This window comes from Ursus americanus, chromosome 6, assembly GCF_024610735.1.
Source record: "Ursus americanus isolate L20-20 chromosome 6, mUrsAme1.1.p, whole genome shotgun sequence".
NCBI lineage: Eukaryota > Metazoa > Chordata > Mammalia > Carnivora > Ursidae > Ursus > Ursus americanus.
In genome coordinates, this window is record NC_142132.1 from 34,099,228 (window position 1) to 34,120,551 (window position 21,324).

The window sequence follows — 21,324 nt, forward strand, 5'->3', positions numbered from 1 at the left end:
TCTGTGCAATTTCTTTAACTGTGAAACAACTAAAAGTAATCCCTACTTCACAGGGTGTGTGTGATGATGAATGAATGCACTTAGAATGGTGCCTTGTACATAGTAGATAGATGCTCACTAAATGTTAGCTATTATTACACACAGCTAGTAAATGTGAGAACTTGAATCTAATTCTAGACCTCTGACTCCTAGTTCAGAACTCTTTTTATAGTACCATGTGGAATTTGCCTTTTAGTAAATAATTGGTTTAATTTTCATTTCACATTGACCTTGTTATTCTAGAAGGAATCTTTTTCTACTTTGTTTACTTTGGTCTTAAATTTCCGAAGGTCAAAAGGGAGACATGTTTGAAGGATTCTTCCTTCCTGATTTGTTTTTAAGTACTCTGATTTCTGTTGTCATCTGGGTTTAGTTGACCTTGAGGTGTCAGAAGGTGTTTTTAGTAGGTGAAGGTACAATAAAGTTGTGTTCATTAGTGATTTTGGGTGTCTCTGGTGAATTTTGTTTTGGTTGGAAGGCCTGAGGTACAAAGTAGGGTTGAAGGAAATTGTTGAACTGGAGTCAACACCCCTTATCTATAACGCTAGGAGAATATTGTCATTACTGTGAGTGGCAGCTTGCTGATCAGGGAGTAGAGATGATTTATTATAAAAGATTATTTGTTGTAAAAGAGTTATCCTGAAAAAATTGGTAAAGTATTATGAGCCATTCTTGGGAAAGGAGAAGAAGTTGTTTGTAGATATTTTTTTTTTAAAGATTTTATTTATTTATTCAACAGAGATAGAGACAGCCAGCGAGAGAGGGAACACAAGCAGGGGGAGTGGGAGAGGAAGAAGCAGACTCACAGCGGAGGAGCCTGATGTGGGGCTCAATCCCATAACGCTGGGATCACGCCCTGAGCCGAAGGCAGACGCTTAACCGCTGTGCCACCCAGGCGCCCCTGTAGATATTTTTCTTGATAATAGTATTTGTAGCAAGCTTTTACTTCTGACTCCCCATTGTTTTTACTCTGTCTACTGCTAATGTTAACATTCATGGCTGTGAGAGAGGCCTGATTGAAGATCTCCAGGCTTTTGTGGTAGCTACTCAGCTGCTATGGGGAGATGCTCTCCCTCTCTTCTGATGCACAAGTTGAGCTCAGTGCAGGAATCGATGTGGAAGATTCCAGAGTGTGGGCAGCAATGTGCCAGAAAAATGTATTCAGCTTGGTGACCTTCTGATGGCAAGGAGCTGGAGAAAGCCCCAGCTCAGTGAGCATGCCTCATTCCCAGGCCTTTTTTTTTTTTTTTTTTTAAAGTAGGCTCCATGGCCAGCTTGAAGCCCATCACGGGGCCTGAACTCATGACCCTAAGATCAAGACTCAAGCCAAAATCAAGAGTTGGACGCTCAGCTGACTGAGCCACCCAGATGCCCCTCCCCAGGCCTTTTTGATGGGCCTGTGCGTAATGTACACAGATGGGGTCCTCTCCAAGAACAAGATATCCAGAGTGCCTCTTAGGACCTTTGTGGGCCATCTGTACCAGGGTTTAACGTGGTGAGACAGGAAGTTTGAGAGGACATGCTGAGACCTCCTCTTTGTGATTGGCATTTTTTAACTCACTCATCTTTAATATTCACTTTGGCAAGTGGAATTAATGTTCTCACATTAAATGAAAACACTGAATTTTTAATAGATTCCTTGGGGCTTGGTGATTGTTTGATACTGTTTCCAGTAGAGAAGGGATATGAAGAAATGATATTTTTTCTGGTTTTGCAGTTAGGTTTTATTTTTCTTGCCTAGCCACCTGCTGAATCTTCTGACCCATCTAGCCTAGGAGCAGAGCCCAGAAAACAGCTCTGGATCCCCCATGTCAGCAGCCTCCCTGTCGTATCTATATACCCACTCCTGTGGGCTTGGTGTTCCCCTGTGCATTGACGTCTTCCTGTTGAATTGGCCACTCTTGGTGTGTCAGGTAATGGTTGATCTTTTTCCTGCTGTGTGTTTGGATGTAGTGGTTAACCTTTCTTTGCTCTTATTTGCTTGGATGTTGTGTATAGTAGACAAGGAGTTGAGAAAAAGGATTTAAAAAAAAAGTACCCATTATTCATTATCTGTTGCTACTGTCATTATGTGCTGCCCAGGACTCCAAGAGCTTTGCTTCTAGGCCAGTTGATTAACATCTTTGTTTGATGTGTGGGAATCTTCTGAATATTGAGGTTCTTATTCTTCTCCACCATTTACACCTTTCTGGTATGCAGTGCACCAGGGTAGAACCATATTGGTGATGGGCTTTTTTTGAGGTCAGTAGCAGGACTGGGGTGACAGCTGAGAGACTGAGCAAAGCTAGAGGGGTTGCAGAGGGGTTGAATAGTTGACTAGTCAAACATAGACTAGCTCATGATGGGCCTTTGCGCAGCTGCCATACTTGAATGCCGGTTTGGCAGCAGATGCCAGAATTGGTCCCTTGAACATCTGTTGACCTGTTTGAAGTCTGCTGATTCTCTCAAGTCAGAGTCCTTGCTCCTCTGGGCAACCAAGGCACTTTTTGTCCCCATATATCTCCTTCAGTTTTGTAGCAAATAGTTAATTGTCTAAATGTTTGTTTCTTCTACTACGTAAGTCTCTTAACAGTAGGAGTGTACTCTCCTCCATCTCAGTTTTCTCATAATCCATAGATTGTGTCCCACTTGTAACAGTTGCTCAATAAATCTTACTGAATCTAAGTGAGCAAAGCTGGCTGTCTCTATGGAAATTCTGCAGCTGGTATCCATGTTTATCAGTTGTATACTCTTCCGTGAGATAGGGGAATATCCTTGGAGAAAGCAAGCAACATCATCAGAAGTAACATGTAAAAACATTAGACTGTTATTGGGCTTTTTTTTTTTTTTTTGGACAGCTTTTGTTGGGATATAATTCACATACCATACAGTTTACCTGTTTCAAGTGTAAAATTCAGTGGTTTTCAGTATGTCCATTGAGTTATGCCACTATCATCACCACAATCAATCTTAGAAAATACTCATCATCTTCAAAAGAAACCCTGTACCTATTCCCTCCAGTTCTTAACCCTAGGCAACCACTAATCTATTTTTTGTCTCCATAGATTTGCTTATTCTGGGTATTTTATATAAATGGAATCATACGATATTTGTGCCTGGTTTCTTCACTTAGCATAATATTTTCAAGGTGCATCCATGTTGTAGCATGTGTCAAACCTAAAGCTTGATGGAAGTTGGGGGGCAGATGATGCTAGTTTTTTGGCTAGTGGTTGTAGGTCAGGCCAGTGATGATTCTGCCTACTCTCTTGATGATCAGATCTACAGTCATACCATGGAGATATTGTGGGGTCAGTTCTAGACCACCCCAATAAAGCAAATATTTCAACAAAGTGAATCAAATTTTTTAGTTTCCCAGTGCATATAAAAGTTGTGTTTACACAGTATTGTAGTCTATTAAGTGTGCAGTAGCATTATATCTAAAAAAACTCTACATACCTTAATTAAAAATTACTTTATTGCTAAAATATATCTAAGCTTTTGGTGAGTTGTAATCTTTTTGTTCGTGGAGAATCTTATCGTTTATGAGTGCTGACAGATCAGGGTATGGGGATTGTTAAAAGTTGGGATGGATGTGGAGATTTCTTAAAATAAGACAACAATTAACTTTGCCACATCGATTGACTTCTTTCACAAGTGATTTCTCTGTAGCATACAATGCTGTTTGATGGCATTTTACCTACGGTAGAACTTCTTTCAAAATTGGGGTCATTCCTTTCAGACTGCTCTGCTTTATCAGCTAAGTTTATGTAATATTCTAAATCTTTTGTTATCATTTCAACAATCTTCATATCATCTTCACTGGGAAGAGATTGCATCTCAAGAAACCACTTTCTTCGCTCATCCACGAGAAACAGCTCCTCATCTGTTAAAGTTTTATCATTAAAACTGGCTGAGATTACAGCCATTCAGTTACATCTTCACCTTACGTATGCTTATTCAAATTCTCTTGCTATTTCTACCACATCTGCAGTTACTTCCTCCACTTAAGTCTTGAACCCCTCAAAGCCATCCTTAAGTTGGAATCAACTTCTTCCAAACTCCTGTCATGGTGATATTTTGACCTCTTCCTGTGATCATAATTGTTCTTAATGACATCTAAAACAGTAGATCTTTTCCAAAAGGTTTTCAATTTACTTTGCGCAGATCCATCAGAGGAGTCTCTGGCAGCTATAGTCTTATGAAATGTATTTCTTAAATAGTAAGACTGGGAGGTGCCTGGCTATTTCAGTTGGAGGCGCATGTGACTCTTGATCTTGGGGTGTGAGATTGCTACTAAAATAAGTAAATAAACTCTAAAAAAAATAATAATAAAACTTGAAAGTTGAAATGACTCCTTGATCCATGGGCTGCAGAACAGACATTGTGTTAGCACGCATGAAGACAACATTCATTTCATTGTACATCTCCATCGGTGCTCTCGCGTGACCTAGTATGTTGTCAAAGAGCAGTAATATTTTGAAAGGTATCTATTTTTCTGAGCAGTATATCAACAGTGGGCCTAAAATATTCAATAAACTATCTTGTACACAGATGTGCTGTCATCCAGGCTTTATTGTTCCATTTATAGAGCACAGGCAAAGTAAATCTATCATAATTCTTAAGGGCTGCAGGATTTTCAGAACAGTCAGTGAGCTTTGGCTTCAGCATAAAGTCACCAGCTGTATTAACGCCTAATAAGAGAGTGAGCCTGTCCTTGGAAGCTTTGAAGGTTAGCATTGACTTCTCTTTAGCTGTAAAAGTCCTAGATGGCATCTTCTACCAATAGAAGGCTGTTTCATCTACGTTGGAAAAGCTGCTGTTTAGTGCAGGCACCTTCATTAATTACCTTAGCGAGAGCTTCTGGATAACCTGCTGCATCTTCTACATCAGCGCTTGCTGCTTTACCTTGCACTTTTATGTCATAGAAATGGCTGCTCTCTTTAAACTTCATGAATCAACCTCTGCTAGCTTCCAACTTTTCTTTTTTTTTTTTAATTTTTTTTATTATGTTATGTTAGTCACCATACAGTACATCCCTGGTTTTTGATGTAAAGTTCGATGATTCATTAGTTGCGTATAACACCCGGTGCACCATGCAATATGTGCCCTCCCCACCACCCATCACCAGTCTATCCCATTCCCCTACCCCCTTCCCCTCTGAAGCCCTCAGTTTGTTTCTCAGAGTCCATAGTCTGTCATGCTTCATTCCCCCTTCTGATTACCCCCCCTTTCTTTATCCCTTTCTTCTCTTACCGATCTTCCTAGTTCTTATGTTCCATAGATGAGAGAAACCATATGATAATTGTCTTTCTCTGCTTGAAATAAGCTTCCAACTTTTCTTCTTCAGCTTCCTCACCTCTCTCAGCCTTCACAGAATTGCGAGAGTTAAGGCCTTGCTCTGGATTAGGCTTTGGTTGAAGGGAATGTTGTGCCGGTTTGCTTTATCTAGACCACTAGAACTTTTTTCATATCAGCCATAAAGCTGTTTTGCTTTCTTATCATTCATGTGTTCACTGGAGCAGCACTTTTAATTTCCTTCAAGAACTTTTCTTTTGCATTTGCAACTTGACTAACTGGCCCAAGAGGCCTAGCCTTCAGCCTCTCTCAGCTTTCAACATGTCTTCTACGCTATGCTTAATCATTTCTAGCTGTTGATTTAAAGTGAGTGACGTGAGACTCTTCCTTTTACTTGAACACTTAGAGGCCATTGTAGGGTTATTAATTGGCCTATTTTCAATATTGTTGTGTCTCAGGAAATAGGCCCACAGAGAGGGAGAGAGACAGTGGAATGGCTGGTCAGTGGAGCAGTCAGAACAGACACAATATCTGTTAAGTTCGCTTTCCCATGTGGGACCGGTTCATGGCTCCCCAGAACAATCATGGTAGTAATCTCAAAGGTCCCCGATCACAGATCGCCATGACAAATATAATAATAATGGTGAAAAATTTTGAAATATTGTGAGAATTGCCAAAATGTGACACGGTGACACAAAGTAAGCAAATGCTGTTGAAAAAATGGCTCCAATAGATTTACTTGATGTAGGGTTGTCACAGGCTTTCAATTTGTAAAAAAAAATGCAGTATCTGCAAAACACAAAAAGTGAAGGACAATAAAATGAGGTATGCTTGTATTTCATGGAAATTCCATAGAGGAGTTCTGAACTTGCTCCCCTGAGTAATTACGAGAATTAAGCAAGATAATGTCCACAAGTACCTAACTCAATGCTTGGCATATGAAGGTCTCAGTGGCTATTACGTCCCTGTGTCCCATTTCAAGTTCTTGGATTTTAGTAAGAATTTGCCAAAGTGAAACAACATGTAAATTTTTATTTGGTACTTTGAGTTTAATGTACTGATTTCTCTCTCTATCCTTTTGTTTTTGTTCTCCCAAGGCTATGCCTTTCTGCTGTTCCAGGAGGAAAGCTCAGTGCAAGCGTTGATAGATGCCTGCCTAGAAGAAGATGGGAAGCTGTACCTGTGCGTGTCAAGCCCCACCATCAAGGACAAACCGGTAAGTGGTATGCAGCCCGCTGGTGCTTTTCTAGAGCACATATGCATTTGAAATAGCTGATCACCTCCTTTTTGTAATGGGAATGCTGGTAACTAGGATCGTCTTACCCGGGGTGACCTTGCTATGCAGTAGAGCTGGACTGTTGTGGATGAGGAACTAATAACAAATTACTCAGTATTTCATTTTATACCTTTGGGACTGCGTGTAAACAAATGTGTCCTTGTCTTTCACTTTACAGCTCTTTTAAGCTAATTCCTATTCAGTAACTCTGAATTGAAGTAAACAATGCACTTAGTGGTTTTGGCAACTGGTTTCTGTCATTATTTCAGATCAAGGACAGAATAATTTATTTTTTTTATAAAGATCATAATCGGCAATGTTTATGCTCCTATGAATGCAAGGCATTGTGCTGGATGGTACCCACAATCGACTAACTAGAGCCTTCTGGGCCAGGAGCTTACACTCTCAAATGGATAGCTTCGAAGGGCAGGAGAAGGCAAGGACAGAGAACATGAAACCAAAACCATAAATAAATGTACACTTATATGGAGTTTGTGTTAACAGTTTGTGGTTTCTGAGCCAAAGGGTGTGAGTAAGTCGTTGGGTAAGAGAAGAAGACTGTTTCTTTTCTCCTGACAGAAGGGTGATCAGTGGAGAAGGGGCAATACTGTATACAGAACAACAACAACAAAAGAAATTGGTTAACATGGTAGAAGTAGGATGGAGGAAAATTGGGAGGGGGTGAGTTTGTGTATCAAGACTTAGTGCTAGGAATGGGAAATAGGGTAAAAATAGTGATATAGACCAAGGGACCAATGCAGATATCTCTCATGGGGCCTGCAGCATGTCCTATCAGACTTACACCAGACATGTGGGGCTTGCTTGGCAGTTAGGTTTATTCTCAGAAATGCGCATGGGGGAAGAGTTGGGGTCAGAAGTAGAAGTCCTGACTCCAGCTCATTTAAATTATCTGCTTCACTCAGAATAAGTCACCTAATACTTGTAGAATCTTGGTTTCCTTATCTATAAAATGGCAGGGATATGGTTTCTCTCTGGGATGTTGAGCAGCTCAGGTAAGAGGAAAATGAATGCGAAAGCATTTGGAACTTGTACAAATATAACTGGATGATGCTATTAGTGCCAAATAATGCTGTAGTTAGGAGAGCAAGTTTAGAGCTTATCTACATGGTAAGGTCTGCTGAGAAGAATGGTGACAGCTAGAACAGGGTTTACAGTTGGTTGCAAAACAATGATGCTAGGACTTGTCCACCTATAAGGGGAAGACTGCAGCATGGAAAGTAGAAGGAGTTACTAAAGAATGGGGATATTGAGTCATAGAATGATGGATGCAGAAGAAGCAAGGATTTTAGCAAGTGTGACAGTGCCACTGTATTTTTCAAATTCTGGGGTCATTACCAAATTTTTATAGCAGACTTGGATAAGGTAGTTGTACAGGTCAGGAAAAAGAGTAGGGAACCTTTGTTAACTTTGATCTTAATTTAAATGGTGTGGAGAGGCTGTGCTTTGTGTCTAGAATGGGAGTATGCTGTGTTTCATCTGAGTAAATAATGAGAACGCTGAAGTAACGTCTCTAAATCTCTTTGGGATAGTGATTTGGGAAAGACTGATCCCAATTTGGCAGGGTCGGATATCTGAAAGGTAAATGGTCAACCTCCAGAGAGCCTCTGTCGCTGTAGGAGAGGATTTGAAATATATTTACACATAAAGAAGGCAGAGGGGTAGAGGCCCACATGGAGATAGTTGTGCCCAGAGTAGACTAAGAAGCTGCTGAATTGAGGGGAGGAGAATGGAGATGAGCAAATGGGCTTGTGTACCTTGGAAGGGTCACGTTACTGGCTTTGTGAGAGAAGGAGGATATTATGGCTTGTCAGGGCAAGCCTTCACCAGGACTGGACATCTCATGAAAAGGGAATGAGCAGTGGTGGTTGCAGATGGCTGTGGTATGTTGATTGTTTTCCCTCCAAATACATGTATTACCCTGGGCTTGAAGGACTTTTGAAAATAATTAGTGTAATTATCTGTTTTGGAAATGTTGATGGGAAAACTAACTTTCACTGTTTGTGTTTCTACAAATTTCTGCCTTATTGCAGTTTTCATTTTCTGAACTCAAGTGAAGCGGTCTTATTGGAGCTTGGTGAATTCTGAATGGTGGCTGCTGATCACGTATTTCTTTAACCCAGGCATACTCAGAATTTTCAGCATAAACAATTTGAATAAAACTTAGGATGGGAAACAGAAAAGTCCCCAAATACCTGTAATTCTAATGAACTGGATCCCATTTTGGGTTCCAGCTCTTTTGGTTCCATTTTTGAAAGCTTCTCTTTCTTGGCTTCAGCTCCACATCTATCACTCCCAACCTCATTTGGCCACACTTCCCCACCCAAGTTTCAGTACATTCCACCTCATTTTGGATGCTCCCACAGAAAGTGAGAGCTGGGTTGAACTATTGGGAGTACATGAGGACCTTGGCGATAACTCAAGGCAAAGTCAACCTTTGGAACTCATTTACCAAACCTTCTGAGCTATGGCTCTTTCTTGCTTTTTCTACTTCTTGGCTTGGCTACCTTTCAGGATCCTAGTGCCCTCGTTCTATTGTTTAGTTCTCTCTGATCCTCCCTGGATTTCTCCTTGGAAATACACAGTGTTCCAGAATGGTCTCACAGATTTTCTATCCTTTGACCTTCTCCCTTATCCCTTCCTCCCAATCAAACCCACATTCCTTTTGTGTGGATTAGGTTAATCAGATTGTTTTCCTAATACAGAGCCTGATAGCAAGGTCCCCTCTCACCTTTCTAAGATCGTATTTGTTTTTTAACTCAAACAAATCCCTAATCATTGGATTTCAGATAGTATTAGGGAGATATTTTTGGTCGGTGATTACATTTCATTTATGACCACGCAGCCTACCCTATGTATAGGTCTGATCCTGAAAGATGGCAGAGGACTGTATTTATAGCTTGTTCAATTGACTTCTTGGTCCCAAAGAAGGGTTAACAAATTGGCAAGGGCAGGAGTTATTGCAAAGCTTCTAGATGTGTGATTTTTTTTTCCTCCTCCAGCAAGAGAAGTTCCATTGTTCAGATGTTCTAGGCATCCCAAAGGATAGCTGTGTTCTTGTCCAGGCTTCCAGTGAAGTGGACAGACATTGTGACAGTGGTCTCTCTTGTCAAAGTGACTCCACTTTTTGAACGTATAAAAAGACTGAACCTGAAGGTTCAAAACAGCAAATTGATAGAGCAGGAAACTTGCCAGAGACTAACAGAGATAGGGGCTGAAAAACAGTAACCTTGAAGATCAGGTATGGAAGGAGATGTTTATGGTTCTTAACCTTCTAAAACACTTTGGCCAGAGATGTGAAATAATAGACACCTTGAAAAAAGTATCCTAGAAGTTTCCTGCTTCCTCCTCCTTATAATTTATAGCATAATCACAATTTATAAATATCCTGAAATATGACAGATTGATTTTGCTATGCAGTTGACTCTTGAACAATGGAGTGGGGTAGCGGTAATAGGGTCACTGACCCCCATGTAGTTGAAAAATCCACATATAACTTTTGACTCCCTAGAAACTTAACTACCAATATTGTACTATTGACCACAAGACTTAACGATAACATATACACTTGATTAAACATATTGTATGTTTTATGTACTGTATATCATATTCTTACAACAAAGTAAGCTAGAGAAAAGAGAATGTTACTAAGAAAATCATAAGGAAAAGAAAGTGTACCATCCTGCATTTATCGAAAAAAATCTGCATGTAAGTGGACTTGTGCATTTCAAATCTGTGTCGTTCAAGGGTCAACCGTATATTTAAAACTGAAGTTTGGTTATTTCTCAGGTAACATGGTCATCCACTCAAAATTTGAAAAACAAAAACTGAAAAAAATGTTGGGAGCAAGGAAGCTGGAAACCAGTTGGAGGCTGGTTCAGTTCTTTAATTTTTAATTCTGTCCAATCTGTCTGTAATTCTGGTCTTTCCTACTCCCGTTTATATATCAGCGGGATCTCTAGCACTTTTAGTCTCTCTTTAGGTACAAAGACAGTCCAGATCCTTTTGCCTGGGACTGAAGACCTTCCCAGTCTGACTTCAAGATTTTTTTCAATCTTTCTTTTTTCTGCTTTCCTTCTGAACCCTGTATTCCAGTCAACTGCAATATTTCTGTTCCTGTCTCAATTTCTAATTGCTACACTCATTTTAAGATCCCTCTCAAATGCCATCTCTCTCCTGAAGCCTTCTCTGATCACTACACCATCTATAGTGACTCACACCTACTATTATAGCTATCTCCAGCCCACATACAGCCATCTTTTCAAAATAATGTGCCTTCCTTCCTTTAAATCATGTTTGAGTGCCAGCTATGGGCAAGACATTAGAGCTGGTTACTATGAATTAGACATAAAATCCTGTGTTCAGAAAGTTAATAGTATAATGGGTAGATAAAACAAGTATATAAACACACAAACCTATAGAGCCTGGCACATAAAAGTTTTCCAAATATTTGTCAAATTAGGAAAAATAACAAATACAATGAAGATAAGATTTAGTGCTTTGGAGAGTTTATATATACCTGGAGTGATGAAAGAAAGCCTCTTGGATGAAGTGTCATTGGAACCAGGCCTTGAAAGTTGAAAAGGGTTTGGAGATTAGCCAGAGGAGAGGTGGAGCTGTGGAAGTGTGGGAAATGGACATTGCAGAGAAAGGCAACGGTATAAACACAGAAATGAGAAAGTGTGCAGAATGAGTGGAGAACATTTAGGTTGGTTAGATGGAGCACAAATGTATGAAAGGGAGCAGAGGGAAATTAAATTGGGAAAATAAGTAGGGGCTAAGTTACAGGGCTCCTTGACTGATGGCTTCAGCCCTTGGGTTTGTGGTTTATTTACTTAAACTCTTTCATTCTCCACCTACTACCTCCTAAGACAATAACTATAATTTTATCTTGGCTCGGTCAAATTGGATTTGTCATATCCCTCCTTGGAAATCTTCAGCATTTCTAATCTTCTTTATTTATTTATTTGTTCCTTTTGGTCTAAATTCGTGGTTTGGGCATCTTCTATCATAGGAATTTCTCCAAAGAAGGAATTTCTCCTCTAAAATGAGAGAAATGCCCTTTATTCATAATAAATCATTCTCCTCTCCCCAGTCTCTGAATTTGCATTTAGTCCAGAGTTTCTTAGTGTTTGAGTCTTTGGACCTATTTTTCTTTTCTAGGAAGGTCTAAAAGATGCTGCAGTTCTGATATACTAAAATAGTTTCTAGTGGACAAAATAGCTAATACCATCCCCTAAGGGACCATATTTAGTGTTTTTCAAACTGTATTCTGAAGAACACCTGTCCCATCAGACACTGATCTCTTGAGAGCATCCTTGACAAAAGATTTGCTCATAACAATAATAGGTGTCATTTGTTGAGAACTTCATGCATTTTCTATCCATTTCCTCCTTCTATTATAGGTTCCATAGCCAAGAACATTTGGGAAAAATTGATATATTAAGGTTCTGAGAAGTCTTCTAGTAAATAAATTTGTGTAGTATTTTTTAATCCAGCATTTGATATACCTGTTTGGGGATTATACTTGTGAAAATTTTGGTGGAATTAGTATTCCATGAAGCTCATTCAAAGAATAGGCTTCTTCCCAGGAAAAACTTAGGTAACTTGAACTTTTATGTGTACATTACTCTCAAGAGTTTTAGTGATTTGCATGCCAGTAACAACATCCTTGTCCTAGTACCATGGAGCTGAAAATACACATTTCTGTAGACATTGGACAAAATTGTCTGGCTGCAAGAGCACAATTGCTTGAGGCTATGAATCTGAAAGTTAAAATAGCTGAACATAATGCCAGTTCATTGCTAAATCATTTTCTTCAGCTTTTCTAACTGCTAATTTTGTTAGTAGGTTTAAGAAGAATCTATCAGTCATTTCTTAATTGGAAAGGAGCAGAATGAATTTAGAAAGAAGAGAGAAATTAATCATTCACAAATCAAAATGCATTTTGACTTGTTCAGGTAACTCTCAGGAATCATGGCTGGTGGCCAGTAGCCTGGAGGACAAGGAGTGTTGCAGGCACAGGACATCATTGCATTGGAAAGAGTATCTATATAGACTCTGGGTCAGGTAAACCTGAGTTTCAGTTCTGACTTGACTTCAGTCTTCTTAGCCTTAGTTTCCTTATCTCTAAAGTAGGGATAATGTTTACAGCATAACAGTTATGGTGAGTTTAAGTGTGACAGTGTGTTAAAATGCCTAGCACAGTGGTGTAGTGTATGTCTTCAAAAGTGCTAGTTTCTTCATTCTTTCAAAAGGAAATCATCTGTCATGCTTATGTTTTCTAAATGATGTTAAGAGTATCAGCAGCGATGATGAGCACTAGGTAATTCTGATCACTGAGTAGGTCACGGTGGGGGGAGGGGAGCATCAGAAATTTGCACTGATTAGGCCAAGCTTTGGGGCACCCACTGGTGATCAGACACACTGTATTTCCATATCCCTGGCAGGTGGCTTTCAGTGGAGTGAGGAGGGTGATCTGGGAGCTTTAGAAAGGCAGCAGCTGGACATCTTGTGGCATCAGCATCTGCCCTTCAAGAAAACTTTTGTTAATTCACCAGAACACCAAGGAGCACAGAGAGCTCACTCTGTTGGGCACTTTGCCAGGCAGTTGGGACCCCACTCAGATATATGGTCTCAGCCTTAGAGTACCCTAGAGCCCAGTGGAAGGAAATAGACATGTAAATGCTAAGTGAAGTAAGGAGTCAAAGGTGCTATGAGATAAGTTTTCTAGGGAGTGGCCATGGGTGGGGGCTCAAAGGCAGAGTGGTCACATGTACCTGAGGGAGTCAGGAAAGCCTTTAGAGAGAAGGTATTCCCTTGAATCTTCCAGTTAGAAGTATGGGTATTAATCATTGTATTTAATTGATAATTGCTTTACTAAGTCAAGCACAGAACAAGGGTATACATCACCCTTTTCAGGGCACAGTTTATGCGTGTTCTGTTTTTGTACTGGGTGCCCTTATGAAAAACAGTATGCAGAGTGCTATTTGAATTGTTCAAAAGTAGCTGAAGCGCTGAAAGCGCTGAAAGCCTGTGGTTTCCGTACGTCAGACAGGTTGTGCAGCTTGGTACAGATGGCAGGGGTTTCCTTTTTGTACCCAGACCATTTCCTGACCCTGATGGTGGACCTGGAGCATTCTGGGAGGACATGAGAGAATTTCCCAGGGTTACTTTTGGCTCCCTGTCCAGGAAGAATCCTGCCTATTTTTGATGAAGCTCTCTGGGGCCTGTAATCTATTTCTATCTAAGGAATGGGAGGAATAGTTTGAGTCTGAGAGTTAGTTTTTTGCTTAGAGACCCAGTGGAGTTCTGACTGGAGGCCCCAGAGCAGCCCAGGGTAGAAAACTCTTATCTAGAGCAATGAAACCAATGAGCTATTAAGCTGCTCTCTGGCCACTTCCCCCAGAAGATACAGGGAGGGTATCTCCTCCTCTCCAATAGGTAGAGAGAAGCACTTGAGAATAATAAGTAGCATCTAAACTCCTGGAAATTGGCTGACCTTTTTGTTAGGGTGCTGTATGGTAGAAATTATGTTGAGGGACGCCTGGGTGGCTCAGTCGGTTAAACATCCGCCTTCAGCTCAGGTCATAATCCCAGGGTCCTGGGATGGAGTCCCACATCCGATGGCTGCTTGCTCAGTAGGGAGCCTGCTTCTCTCACTGCCTGCACTCCCTCTGCTTGTGCTCTCTCTCTCTCTCTCTGACAAATAAATAAATAAAATCTTTTAAAAATTAATTAATTTAAAAAAAAAGAAATTAGGTTGAAATGAGATAGCAAATATGAATGTACATTGGGGAATCCAAACCACAATTATTGCTGTTGTGGTTGTTAGTTTTGGTGGTTAATAATAATAAAACAACCCATTATAGCATGGAAGAGATAAAGATGCCTCACAAACCACAAACTAGTTTATTTGTGATACTGTGGGGCACTCCAGTCATTCTGTGAGGTCTGTGATGCTTAAAATAGAATTGCTGACAGCTGGGGTGGGCCTGAGTTCATTACCAGTACAGCCGAGCTGTTGCAGCTGTAAGTCAGCGGACCTAGTTTAGCTGACTCATCCTGGCCGTCAGAAGAGCCGCGATGGTGCTGCTTGCTAGAGAGAGCAGTCCTGACAGTTCTGCAGTGTTGCTTTTGTGATTCATGTAGATTGAAAGGATTGTGTACGACTAGGGGAGAAAAAATGGAGACCTTCTCCTGAGTAGGAGTTTGAAGGGTATTGAGAAAACAAAGAGGAAATGGAAGGTAGGGAGACTAGGCCATGTGCTTTATGGGAAATTCATGGGAAAGAAAACAGCCAGGAAGGGGGTTTTGATCAGGTAGTTTCCTGAGCTGGCCACCAGATTGCACTGTTGACTCTGAACAGTTTGGTTGCTCTGTGGCGCTGTACTGAGATGACTAGATGAAAGGAAAGGCACTATGTAGAAGGATGTTTCTGTGTTGGATGTTTGTAACCTAAAGAGATGATCAGATAAGGATGAAATATAGGTGAAATGTTCAAAATGAGCTCAAGATACTATTATTTATTGGTAGGTAAATGTCCAAATTCTAAATAGTGGTCTAAACAGAGAATTCTAGAGCCATAGGGTGGCTTGGTCATGTGTGGAGACTTAAAGCCCTAAGGTTTATGTTAAAAAACTGTTCTTACTAAAGCTATGTGTTTTCTCTTATCCAGTTATTAAAGATACAATAAAAATGCATTTTGTATTGAATTTTTACTTAGAGGCTTTTGCAAATTTTCAACGAAATTTATTTTTTAGAAAATGATCTTATAGCTTCTGGTCAAAAAAAGTGACCCATACTCTATTTCTTAAACTTTTTCCCCTAGCACTTGGCCTGATCTTATACCTATTAATGATTTTTAGTTTTAAATAGGAAGCTTCAGTTTTTATACAGAACTGTAATTTAATACTTTATACTTTATTGATATCAAAGTAGTTGAACATCTCTTTTGTGCAGTTTAGTCAGAAAGCTTTCAATTCTTTGAACAGCTATAATTTATATTTACTATACTCTTAACCACTTAACGTTAATTTCTACAAGAACAACCCTTTTAGAGCAATATCAGGAAATAAGTGAGAAAAAGCTGTGATCGGAGTGAAGTTTCTACATTTTGTTTAGTTGGTTCAACCTTGTTATGCCATATATTTTTTTAAAGATTTTATTTATTTATTCAACAGAGATAGAGACAGCCAGCGAGAGAGGGAACACAAGCAGGGGGAGTGGGAGAGGAAGAAGCAGGCTCATAGTGGAGGAGCCTGATGTGGGGCTCGATCCCATAACGCCGGGATCATGCCCTGAGCCGAAGGCAGATGCTTAACCACTGTGCCACCCAGGTGCCCCTTGTTATGCCATATTTTGATACAAACTAAAAGTAAGATATAATAGGGCAGTATTATCCAAAGTATGGATATTAGTAGGTGTTATGAAAAAAAATTTGGAAATGCTGGATTAAACAACATTTGAACAGACTTCTTTCCTGTAGAACTTCTTAGAGCCTTTGATTAATATACACCAATAGGTACCATGAAACTCCAAGAAGGAAGAGATCTCCTGTAACTTTTCCTAAACACTGCTTGTCTGGCAGAACAACCCTACGGACCTGCTGTTCACAGAACACACATTAGGAAACCTTGAAAAGGAAAATGAGCGCTTTCTGTACTAACTGTTGATATGATTAATTCTTTTAGGTTTCTTGAAGGTTATTAGAGTCACTATATGGCATAAATTGATATATTAATAGCACCACCTTTACGTTTGGTTTTTGCCTTTATCCTTAAAAAGATTTGCCTTTGGAGATAAGCAATTATGCAAAGAAGATTATTAATTCAGATAATAATTCATATCACTAGTTCTTAAGAATTCAGAGGCAAATAATTCAGCCAAAGACTAGGTTTCATGATCCTCACCAGAACTTCCATAGGAACATACGCTTAAAAAAGAAACTAAGGAAAAACCATTTTTTGTTTTTTCTCTCATGAGTGCTTATGGAAGACAACATTCCATTGGGAGCTGTGGGGTAAGTAAACCTTTCTAGTCAGAGATCACAAGTCTGGGGCCCACAGGATAGATCTGGTTTGCACTTAGTTTGGTTTAGCTGTACAGTGGCTTTAACGTTTGAATTCTTTCTCAATATTTTAAAATCTTGAAGTTACACATAAAAATCTGAATTCTAGTTACTCTTGAAAAATGGAAAAATCTGACAACACATTCACAAATGGTAACTACTTGCTGGAGCTGACAAGTGTCTGCTTCCTTTAAAAGGAATGTTTTACTCCAGTGTGTCATTGCCTGCCTAACAACTGTTGTCCTGCTGGCTGGTAAATTTATGCTACCTGTCCATCCCTAAGGACTTTTGGTTTTACGTGACCCCTGCTATGAGGACATGGCGTGGCTGAAGGGCTATGGGCCATGCCTCTTTCTAGAGTGACCTTTTTAAGCAAATGTAGTCAGGTTTCTCCAGGAAGGAGTGTTGGAATCACTGTCAGGCTCATTTAAGAGAATTTTCACCATGTCTGATGAAGTCCCTAAACTTCCAACCCTCAGGATGTCAAGGCTCTTACTGCCCAGAGTATAGCCTATTTGACAACATACTGAAAGAGTTGTTTCACACATACACACAGTGATCCCTATATATGTAAAGGTTGTTTTGCTGGGGGAAGTTTATATTGAATTAGAACAGAGCTCTAATTTCATCCGTTCTCAAAAATAATTATTAAAGAAAGGAAGATAATAAAAAAGCAGTTCTTTTATTTGAATTCCACCCCTTCCTGCAGTATATTTGAGTCAGCTTAGAAAGCATGGTATTTAAAAAGTAGAAAAATATCCATATATATAAATGAGGACCAGAAAATATATTCAAGGAGTAAGTCAGAAAGATAAAATATGGATATCAGGCCCCGAGGGCTGAGAATAAACTTAGCAGATGGAGAACATGCCTTATGTGAGAATGGGCTTATATTTCAGAGAGAAACCAGAGTGTGAATGTAACTTCCCGGTGCAAACAGTACCACAATATTACTTTTTGCTTAGCGTGTAGAATGTGCTGATGTTGGCCTATGTTGACATTTCTCTGATTCTATAGTGGTGGGAGCTCTGAGGAGCTATTTTCTGGTGGCAGCTGGGAAATGCAGGTTCTGTGAATAGGGTTTAATCATTACAGTCTCTTGAGTCTTCTTCCTGTATTTTTACCTAATCTATAATACACGAATAGGCTTAGGGAATGGGTTGCGTGTGATGTAATGAAGCGAGGGTGGGCGGGAGAAGAGGCAGTAATGAAAGCTCTCAGCGGGAAGGTTTGAGATCTTTTGCAGAGTTCTTTTGAGCAGCAGTAACCTACAGCTATTATAGAAGGCTGCATTTTCTGTACTTCCATTGAAATGAAACTGGAACACCATGGATACTACAAGGGGGACTAGTTTTCATTTGTGAAACAAAGTGACCCGCAATTAAATTCAGTTATCCTTAAGTGATTGGAATTGCCTTACCAGGTCCTGAAGCTGCCTTAAATTATCGTGGATGAGACTGGAAGAAGAGAGGGCTCTGTGTAGAAAAAGATATGTCCTACTTTTTTGTTATTGGTGACATTAAAATCTTTGTTCTTACAGTATGAAGAAATTATGTTTTTAATTAAAAATTAGTAGTGGGCCCTCATGAAGGGATTTAGAAGTGGTGCTTTATGGTATTCATGAATCTGCCTTTGTGGTAAATGTCAAGGGAACAGTAATTTAGTCAAACAGACCAAATGTTTCAAGGAAAGAGCAAGGATTTTTTTTTTTTTTCACATGATAAAGGTGGAGCAGATGCCTAAATGTTAGCAGAATTGCAAACAGGTCTATGTTTTTAGGGTCTAGGGAAGAAATGGAGATTTTACCGCTTCTCACTAACTGGTGAAGGCAACAGTGTTATAAATGACAAAAAGTTATGTGGGGGGTGGTGAACTTTGTAGCAATCATAAGGAATATGTGGACTGGCCAGTTCTAGAGTTGATTTAAGGTGCTTTGAAACTGTAATTGACAGATTTACTACCTTTCAAATGAGAGTACTTCTAGATATAAGTCAAGTCACATAAAAAATCTTATGAGTTTTTTTTGCATTAAGTGATGACAGTTGGGCAATGGGGAAAATGAAGAATTGTGTTGATACTAAGGAAATGAAAATTCATCTGTTTTGTTTCCTGTCCTATTGGTGAGACTGGGAAAGGAGAAGCGTGTTCCCTAAAGATAGAGGCTGGTTTCTCTGCTTCTACACCTAGCTCATTTCCTAGAGCACCTGGCTGGCTGAGTGACTGGTCAATTCTCAGGCAGTACTGACGCTCCCCTTTTGGTATGGGAGGGGTTTTTTGTGGTTTTGTTTTAAGCTATTCTTTGATGATTGAGTTATGGATTGAAAGGAATATGTTTAAAGGTTACGATTCTGATGAAATACCTTATTTTTTGTAGGTAGGAAGTCAGAGTACCAGTGAAGAGATATTACCAAATAGAAAGAAGTATGTCCATAAAGATTTCTTTTTCTACTCTTTGAAAAGTAACTTCAGTTTCTAGGCTCACCTTTGTTTAACCAAACTTGTTTAGGAAAATCAGATAAATCAAAAATAGATAACACTATGTGCTTCAGTATTTGATATTGCTGGTAATTCCATGCTAACCTGATGAGTGTCGATCTGTGTTAAACCATATTTCTGAAAGATAAATGTTTCAATTTTAGGGGTTGATAAAAATTTTTAAAGCCAGACGTATAGATAATTTTTAGAAAATATTCCTAATGTTCCTGTTCCCTTTCTTCAAGTGAGCTCTTAAAAAGCTAATTGCTGAACTGTAACATGTTATAAACAGTCTTATCATGTGGTAAAGTGGATCTGATTCAAAACCCCAAGTCTGTCTCTAAAAAACTTCCTTTTTTCAAAACCACAGGTGGTTTCTGAAGGTTTCATGGTATATGGCTTTTAGAGTGTTGAGTAGAGTACCTGTAAGTAGATTCCCCAAGTTCTGTTGAAAGGCACCTAATGCAGATAACATAAATTAATAACTGGGATTCTGTTTGGGTTATGTATGTTGTAAAATGCACAAATCAGTGGGTTTGTCTTTAGTCACCTTATTCTCATTTGGGGTTGATGGAAATGAAGTAAGGACCAAGTAAACGACTTTTTTTCAGGTGCAAATTCGACCATGGAACCTAAGTGACAGTGACTTTGTAATGGATGGTTCTCAGCCTTTGGACCCCAGAAAAACTATCTTTGTTGGGGGAGTTCCACGACCCCTTCGAGCTGGTGAGTGGAAATAGTAACACCGCAACAAACAAAACCACCAACAACAAAATCCCCAATGTAGTTAGTCTTCAATATTTTCTAGATTTCTGCTCAGCTTTACACAGTCTCCAAAAAGAAGTTTCACTGAGCTAACTCTTTCAGGATTAAACATTTTCTCCCCAAATGCTTTATTTTCTTATGGTACAAAAGTCAATTTCATTTAACTGTTATTTTGAAAGGATGAATTCCATTTAGTGCTCTCAACCACACGTTTTAAAAATAATAACAATACATTTGGCAGTGTGCATTCTCGTGCTAGTCAGCATTGTTATGTGTGACAGAAAAAGAAGTCACCCCATCAGAAATCTGTCCAGCGCAGCTGTGTACCCCTCAGTGACAAGCCAAACCACTGCTAGGAATTGTGTCGCTGGGAATCAAACTGAACTCTTCCCAAGTGAAACAGATTCCTGTTATATGGCACTTTGAAAAATGACTAATGTATTTGAGCATCTTTATTACGACTTTTTAAAAGCTTCCCTGTTTTTTTTTCTTTTTTAAGTTCCTTTCCAATGATGAAATAATTGTGGGCTGAGATTGGGCAGAATCATAATTGACTGGGGCATTTGATGTGATGCTGAGCCGATGACTTCAATATTTAAATCCAAAGATAAATCTGATCAGTTGCGGTTCGGTGTTCTACCAGTAGAATACAATAGAATTATTTATAAGAACGAAGTTTTTAAAGTGCTTAAAATAATTGAGTTTATTTTCAAAAGTAAGATGAAAAATAAGGTTACTTTTGCCCTGTAGTTGCAAAAGTGCAATGTTCTCTCTGCTATTTGTAAGCAAGCAGACTTAGTTTTACCTTAAAAAGAAAAGAAAAAGCAGAGACCATTGAAATCAAGTAGTGAAAAAAAATTATAAAAGAATTATAAAAAAGAATTACAGCTATTTGTCTCTACTTTGATGACTTCTTAGTTCTGAATATTCATCCACATTTCTAATGTATTTATTCAAATCTCAACTTCAGTATACTCCTAAAAGATAACTGTAGGCCCATCTAAAGATATATTCATAATTCCGTTTTGAAAGGACTTTAAAACACATTAATTGTAATTATGAAGTTTGTAATTTTACAGTTTTTCAGAAAATCAAACATCGTTAGGTCTTGTTCTCACTGTAAGAAAACTGAGCCGAGAGGAAGAAAGCCAAGCAGCAGAGATGCCTCCCTTTTATCCTCTGTCAGAGAATAGAGTCTAGGAAGGCCTAACCCAAACGTGAACAGCATTATGAGATGAGGGCAAATGTAGTCCTTTGTTTCTAAACTGCTTGTGCTTTAAAAAAAAAAAAAAGTGTGGGTGGGGGCATGGAATATTCCTGTCTTTTTCTAACTGGTGGTATATTTGGGATGAGGGAGAAGAATCCCCTTTGATAGTCTTAATCGCATATGTATTCTAAAAGAATGAAC

General features: G+C 39.2%; 1 protein-coding gene across 9 annotated transcripts in view; it reads left to right on the forward strand.

The window, feature by feature from the left end:
• CPEB3 (cytoplasmic polyadenylation element binding protein 3) overlaps window positions 1-21,324 on the forward strand; it is a 180,060-nt gene that overhangs the window by 127,036 nt on the left and 31,700 nt on the right. For 8 of the 9 annotated variants that reach the window (XM_045809952.2, XM_087862907.1, XM_045809951.2 and 5 more), the window contains 2 exons: window positions 6,411-6,529; window positions 19,763-19,877. In XM_045809952.2, coding sequence (XP_045665908.1) covers window positions 6,411-6,529; window positions 19,763-19,877 — 234 coding nt within the window. The remainder of the gene's footprint in view (window positions 1-6,410; window positions 6,530-19,762; window positions 19,878-21,324) is intronic. The other variant, XM_087862908.1, reaches the window with a different exon arrangement.